At 33.9% G+C, this 7,687-nt stretch overlaps 1 protein-coding gene across 1 annotated transcript; it reads right to left on the reverse strand.

The window, feature by feature from the left end:
* Nucleotides 1-851: 851 nt before the first annotated feature.
* Nucleotides 852-7,358, reverse strand: LOC132191089 (protein NRT1/ PTR FAMILY 7.3). The gene is made up of 6 exons (XM_059606105.2): nt 7,271-7,358; nt 5,310-5,436; nt 4,170-4,387; nt 3,006-3,568; nt 2,135-2,563; nt 852-1,671 (listed from the first exon to the last, which is right to left on the reverse strand). The coding sequence occupies exons 1-6, from the start codon at nt 7,295-7,297 to the stop codon at nt 1,245-1,247; spliced, it is 1,791 nt and encodes a 596-aa protein (XP_059462088.2). The 5' UTR covers nt 7,298-7,358; the 3' UTR covers nt 852-1,244.
* Nucleotides 7,359-7,687: the final 329 nt, after the last annotated feature.

Consider the following 7,687-nt stretch of genomic DNA (forward strand, 5'->3'; position numbering starts at 1 on the left):
AGGCTTTTATAACGGACGCATTTGGGGTTAGCTAGCTCTCAAAGTGGTTTTACTCTTGAAAAAAGTTTCAAGAGATTTCCATTTCATTACCAAAATTTTTATGTGACTTGGTTTATTACTCTCTTGGATTTTGGTTTTAATCACTGTGGAAATTGGTTTGGTAATTGAATGTTTAACAACTTGGGGTCTAAATTCGGAATTTTCATAGATACATAGAAAAAGAACAAAGAGAGAAAAGAAAGGAAGTATAAAATATTTATAGGACAAATTGAATTGAAGAAAATTTGCTCAACCCAAATGCATTTGCGAATCACATCGACTATTAACATACATTTTGAAGATATATTAATTTAATAAACTGAATTAAAAGAAATTCATCAAACCTAATTTAAAAGAAAACTATATCCATATTTATTAATTAAATCATATTTTGGTGGTGTTAATTCCTTTCTCCCTTTCTTTTTGTTTTTCTAATTTCTTAAACTTTTTCTCTTTTCCTATCCAATATAAACTTACGAAAATCTTTCTAATTCTCCTTGCTTGTTAAGACTTCCATAGTAAAATGCATGGGACCCAATACATTATACAAGGGACAATGTTTGGACTCAAAAACATGATTAAATTCCATCATACGCTTCAAATATTTTAAAACAAGTGTCGTTAGGAGTACTATATCTTTTATTACAAGTTTCTTACAAATTAAGATGGCGGTACACTTATCACGTTAATCATTAAAAAATTAAATTTACCTGTCAAATCTTTTTATTTAAATTTTTTTACGTATGTTCTATAACGCGGCATTCATATATACTGTCACATGAGTTTATAAGGAGATTGTGAGAAGCCTGAAATATTGCAATGCATCTTTTTATTACACATAGGAAGTTAATAGGTCACATAAAAAGTTTGCATGAGAATTTGCATATAGCAATCCCTCTACTACGTACTAAGAACATCCTGTGCTCAACTTACAGAAATGAAAAATCTAGGCATTTCTCTAGTTTCATCGCACAAATCTCCCTCTCCCTCGTCCAATTACTCTTTGGAAATATATATTACACATGATATCCAATTGACACGGAGACTTGTTATTCCTTCATCTCTCATTCATATATTCCTTTTTCATATTCATCATCGAATCTGTAGGACCGTTCTCAGACACGGTGATAAATTTGAAAAAAAGGAATATGAATGGAGATGAATAGGAGACAGGACGGAGAAATAGCATTTCTCATCACCACAGCTCATACTATGAGCTCATTGTGCTGCTTTCCTTCAAACTTGATGTACTTATACCACCTCGCACATAAGATGTAGACCATGAGATCAGCTGCTGTCAAAGCTGCTAAGAGGAAGAAGAACCTGTCTAGATGACCTTTGTTAAGGTTGCTGGGAATCCATCCTGGCAGATCATCTGATTTAGTAGAGATTTTCATCACAATTGTCACCAGCAAACTGCTCACAAAGTTTCCTAGTGATATGGATGTCATGCAAAGTGCACTTCCAAAGCTCTTTAGCCCGTCGGGAGCCTGCCCATTGAAGAATTCTAGCTGACCAACGTACATGAAAACCTCAGATGCTCCAATAAGCACATACTGGGGAATTTGCCAAAAGATGCTCAATGAACTAGAACCTTCACAGTTGGTGCACTCCAATGTTGCATGGCGTAATCTGTGTTAAAATATAAATTAAATGATTAAATTTATATCTTCTTATTAGTTTAAATTTGTGCTACTGATTTAACATGATATCAGAGCAGAAATAATCTTGAATTCGAACCGTATCTTCCCACACCTGAATGAGAGTGTTATAATGTAAATTAAAGAATAATGTTATTTAGTAGACTGCTATACGACTGTCATACAATTAAAATGATATGTCAATGAAAATCAAACCTAGTTTTTTTTTTTTTTTTTTTTACTTGCCAACATCATCAAGTCGTATGTTAATCATATAACAGTTATCCATTCAAACCCACTAAAGCTTTTGAAATAAGTTTTTTTTTTAGAAATGCTGATCCAAGAGCTGATTTTCACTGTTGTCGTCGTATGACACTGATATAGCATTTTACTAATAATATTATCTATTTCTACCGGCTTAAAATTTTAGGATGAATAAGTGGTGATTTAACAACCTAAAAGACTCTACAGTCCCGGCTGCAATCATTGCCAATATTGCTATAACAAGGCCAACTCCCATCCTCTGAAGCTCTGTGAATCCTTTAGCAGAGTTCTTTCTCATGGCAACAAGAGGGTCAATAACCCGTCTGTAAATGAAAATGAAAGCTGCTACACTGAGGATGTCAAAGCTGGACATGCTTGCAGGGGGAATGTGGAAGTTGGCAATGGTGGTTTTCATGGCAGCACCTTGTTCCACAAAGAGAGAAGCCATTTGAGTGAAAACTACTGAATAGAGAATTGTGCAGAGCCAGATTGGAAGAAGCCTTAAAACGCATTTGACTTCTTCAACTTGTGTGACAGTGCAAAGAAGCCAAGGATTATAAGTCTCCCTGTCCATCTGGTTGAAGTCCTCTGAAGTGACAACTGCTGCTCTATCCAAGAATCTGATATGGGTGAATGTAAATACAATATTTAGTATTTTATCAAGCAATAACAAAGGCAGGATTTTAATTCACAAGAAATAAGCTTAAAAGATAGGGTTAAAAAAAATTAAAAAAGATAAATATCCCAAACTTATTGTGTTGGAACACTAGTGGCTCATATTAGAACACCAATGGTTGGCCAAGTAGACGGAGTGGAGTGAACGGAGTGGGAGTATTTTAGGGATTTCTAAAATATGTTTGTACAATTAGGGTTTTTCTATATATATATATATATATATATATATATATATATATATATATTATGTTGTAACCCTAAACTAAATAGATAAACTCTAAGTGATCAAATCCCTCAACCTTAATTTACGAATTTCGTGTCAAGTCCAAATGTCATATTAAAAATTACCAACCCTAATTTGAATGTATAAAAAGGATGTGAACTTACTTGAAGCCCTGAGTGTGGAGTATCTTTCTGTCCCCATTCTTGCCACAATCCATTCGTTCAAACTCAAACAAATCTTCTCCACTTGGTGTCATCTCAGCCTTCCATTTTCTTGATGCAGCAACCAGCACTTGGCAAAACCTAGACAGTGGATTGCCTTGAGGCTTGAAATGCCTGTACCTTTTGGTGCCACAAAGAAACAAGACCAATGCCAGAGCAGCAGAGGCAGTTGATGCCCAAAACCCTATTGCCCACTTCCCTTCATCCTCAAAATAGCCCAAAATAGTGTTTGAAAAGAGAGATCCCAGGTTCAAAGCCAAGTAAAAGTAGCTGAAGAATGCTATTTTCGAGTACCCTTCTGTAGGATCCTCTTCATCAAACTGATCTGCCCCAAATGTAGCTATGTTTGGTTGGTACCCTCCATTTCCCAAGGCAACAAGGTATATTGAGAGGTAGAACAGTGCAAGATGAAAGCCTGAATGGGATCCACAATGAACCTGATCACTGCCACACCCACTAGGCTTGATTAAGAATATGTATGAACATAGGGAGAGTGATACCAGACCCTGCATTATCATAGATTCACATAAGCATACAAAATATTTACTCTGGTTGGTGATTTAACGTGGTATCATAATAAATATTGTGAGGTCAAATACTGACTTTACAGTCTACCTCTATTTCTGTTAAATATTTCATGTATACTTTAGGTTTCACTTGTTAAGGGAGAATGTTAAAACATTAATTAAATGATATAACGAGTTGAAATTGGACTAGTAGATAATTATCTTGCTAGCTTAAAGGGTTTGTTTGGTAAAACTTTTTAACCGGTACTTTATGCTTTTTTGTTATAATGTAACATAAAAGTAAAAGTAATTTTTAGTCTTTTATGATCATTTAAGTTGTTTATTACTGCTTTTGTTTGTTTCTTTTGCTAAATAATAAAAAAACTATCCTAAAAGGCATTTTCAAACAAATCAAAATGCATTTGTGTGCTTGTGGGTGCATATGCCTATGGGAGAAAAGGAGGCTTTGTTTGTTAAATTTTTTTTCTTTCTCGATTTATTTTGTTTTTTCTTTTCAAAACAAAAACATTAATAAGTAACCTAAAACATAAAACGCTCAAAATTATTTCCACGTTGAGTTTGTGAAATGGTGGCAACTTACAAGGACAAAGATTGCTTGGAAGACAGCACAAGTCTTGTATCTTCCCAAATAAGTCTCACTGAGGAAGGCACCGACGAGGGAGAAAAGGTAAACAGTTCCTGTCCATTTGCTAACGTTGTTGGCTGCCTCAGCGTTGTCTTGACCCAACACCCTCGTCAAAAACAATACCAAGTTCACTCCCACTCCGAAGAATGCCAACGTAGCTAGCCCTTGGTTCACTGAATAATTGATTTTATTCCAATTAAAAAAAAAAAAAAAGAGAAAAGATAAAGTGATCAGCTTAATTTATATATATAATCTATCCTCGATCGGTTGTATTTAGTTTGCAGTACTAACCGGTGATTTAACAAATAGAAAATTTATGTGACAAATTAATTAAGATCAATGGGCTGGCTAAATAGCATATATATATATATATATATATATAGAATGCCAACGTAGCTAGCCCTTGATTCACTGAATAATTGATTTTATTCCAATTAAAAAAAAAAAAAAAGAGAAAAGATAAAGTGATCAGCTTAATTTATATATATAATCTATCCTCGATCGGTTGTATTTAGTTTGCAGTACTAACCGGTGATTTAACAAATAGAAAATTTATGTGACAAATTAATTAAGATCAATGGGCTGGCTATATATATATATATATATATATATATATATATAATAATGAATTATATGTACTTGTTGATTTTAAAAAGGGAATTTTATATGACAAATAAGGGCCTATCTAGTGATCAATCACCTGTGCTTGCCCACAAAAAAAAGAAGAAGCAGAAAGTAATGATCAATTATATGTACTTGTTGATTCCTTGCAAGGCATGCATATATGATATCTTAAGAAATTATGAAACTGCAAAACTAAACTACGTAGTACTTATCAATATTAGTATTAAAGAATAAGAGAGTTGTCGTTGTAATTCATATATATGATACTTACTAACTCAACTACAAAACATTTAAATTTATCTGTTAAACTGTGTCGCTTAATTTTTTTCACCCATGTTGTGCCACATGTCACTCATGTAGACAGCTATTACGTACATGAATTTGTAACGTGTTTTAAATCACTTTTGTTCATGTTAATAATTACACTTATAAATAAGTGTAAAAAATAGAGTTACTGTAAAAAATAATTACCTAGGATCAAAGTAGCGGCTACCCAAGAACCAGTTTTCCGTCGGATTGCGGGGCGGCCATGCCAATCAAGAGTTCCATCAAGTGTGCAAACCTCTCGCCCATTTTTGACCTTCTCATCCACCCCACCCTGAAAGTTTCAACCGCAAAAAGATCTTTCAGTAAAATCACCGTCCAATCACAAAATAGAAATATCTCCAACAAAATGGAAACATATATAGAAACCATATTATAGAGCATTCAATATATATATATATATATATATAACTTCTATAAGGAAGTGGTGTAAACCACTTTGTGCCTACTAATAAAAAACTGCCACCTAAAATTATTGCACAAACCCAAATAAGAACAAAAGCACTAGATTATTTAAATTTATTCAAGTGGCCACACGGCCACCTCCAATAGATCTGGGGTGGTCGGCGAGCCACCCCTATGGGCTAGGGTGGCCCGCTCAGCCACCCAACCCATGTGGGTGGCTTGCCGGCCACCCCAAGTGGGCTAGGGGTGGCCGCATGGCCACCCCAGGTCCCTACATAATCTTTAAAAAAAAAACCATAATAATCTAATGTTTTGGTGCTTATTTCATTTGATGCAATAATTCTCCGTGAGCATTTTTTATTGGTGGGCACAAAGGAACTAGTTTACACCAGCTCCTTGTAGAAGTCGCTCTCTCTCTCTCTCTCTCTCTCTATATATATATATATAATCTTGTAAGGTTAGACAAATCTAGAGCCACACAAATCAAGACAACTATATATCACGACGATGTGTTTTAAGTGATTTGTTTTAAATTAATTAATTAACGTAACGCATTTTAAATGACTAAATAGGTGTGAAAAGGAGATAGAGTCTTGTCACCATCTCAATAGTACATAATCATTAATATGCATGTATTATATGGTGAACATATATCTGTATATATAAGTCAAACCAGGCCACCTTGGTCAAATGGTATGCAAAGTTCACATCAGACAGGCTGGAGTGTCACACATGAACTGTATAACGTACACAAACCATTCATGAATATGATGTACGTGTCACTCATATACAATGATTCTGAATGTTAATTTTAACAGTAAGAAAATTGTTTTGTCTGAAAATATATATAATTAAGTGCTGAAATTGTCTTAGTTCTGGTTTGTTGATTTTTGTGGGCCTCCTTGTATAAGTTTTTTCCCTAATGAATTCTTATTCATAAATTTTTATTTTATTTTTTTTAAAAAAAAAGTGGCAAAATATAACATAAAAGGATAAGGAAAAGAAAAATTGTCCTATACCCGTACTGTAATAAAAATTAAATGATTAGATTTTTTTCTTCTAAGCTTAAGTTTTATTAATAAACAATAATTTAACATAATATTATAGTAAGCATCCTCACTCATGGTTTCGAATCTTTTGTCTCTATAAATATTTACTTCTCATTTTAATTAAATATTTTAAGTATTATGCCGACTTATAAAAAAAGAGTTTGAGTCAACACGTAAGAAAAAATGTTAAAATATAAATTAAATGACAGCGTTGTTTTTCTTCTTAGGACCAAAACAAAACCGGGCCAAATGCAAGTATATTTCATTTTTAACACTTCTGATACCCTTTTTTTTATTTCCTTTTTTGTTATAGCTTTCTTTTTGAGTGATTTCTTGTTTTACCAAGTACGTCTACTCATGTACAGCATTCTAGCTTGTTAAAGAAAGGAAAAAAATATGAAGGAAACATCATATGTATATATATATATATATATGATTCATTCTAGAGGTAGGTCCAGCTCCATGCATGCAACACTTGCTATATATTTTCCCAGCAGTGCAACATGAGGAAACCATAGAATGAACTATGAAGCTGAAGAATAAAAACCTAATTAATTAGCTCAAACAATATATATATATATATATATATATATATATATATATATATAGAGAGAGAGAGAGAGAGAGAGAGAGAGAGAGAGATTCATGACTAACCTTGTTGCAAACGTTTAAGCAAGCCATTGGTGCATGCACTGATGGAGGTGATGAATGAAGGAGCGGAGAGAATAATTTGTGGAGGAAGAGAGAAAACTCTAAAGCTAGAGCTAGCCTAGAGGTATAATTTATGAAGGGCAAGTGAAGGAGTGGGATGGATATGTGTATATATAGAGAGTGGCAATGTGGATGGACGGCTGAGATTTCATGTGAAGGAGTAGACCAGAGATGCAGGAAAAAAATCAGGAAACGTGAGAGTGTTGAATACAGACATGCAGATATGATCATGGCCATGACTAGGATGTAATGATTCTCTCTCTCTCTCTCTTTCACTTGAACAGAGTGGCAGTGATTTTAGCTGTCTTTGATTTTGACATGTTTGAAACATGCCTGCCTGCCTTTCCATTGTTGGGCTGC

Source organism: Corylus avellana, chromosome 2 (genome assembly GCF_965113065.1).
Source record: "Corylus avellana chromosome 2, dhCorAvel1.hap1.2, whole genome shotgun sequence".
In the NCBI taxonomy this organism is placed as follows: domain Eukaryota; kingdom Viridiplantae; phylum Streptophyta; class Magnoliopsida; order Fagales; family Betulaceae; genus Corylus; species Corylus avellana.

What these genes read in the sequence shown, in the direction of transcription:
- LOC132191089 (XM_059606105.2), bottom strand. Translation starts at nt 7,297, where the DNA reads ATGGCTTGCTTAAACGTTTGCAACAAG. An exon ending in CTCCACACTCAGGGCTTCAA is followed by an intron (nt 2,564 to 3,005) that starts GTAAGTTCACAT and finishes CACCCATATCAG; the next exon opens with ATTCTTGGATAGAGCAGCAG. An exon ending in GGGACTGTAGAGTCTTTTAG is followed by an intron (nt 1,672 to 2,134) that starts GTTGTTAAATCA and finishes ATTTTAACACAG; the next exon opens with ATTACGCCATGCAACATTGG.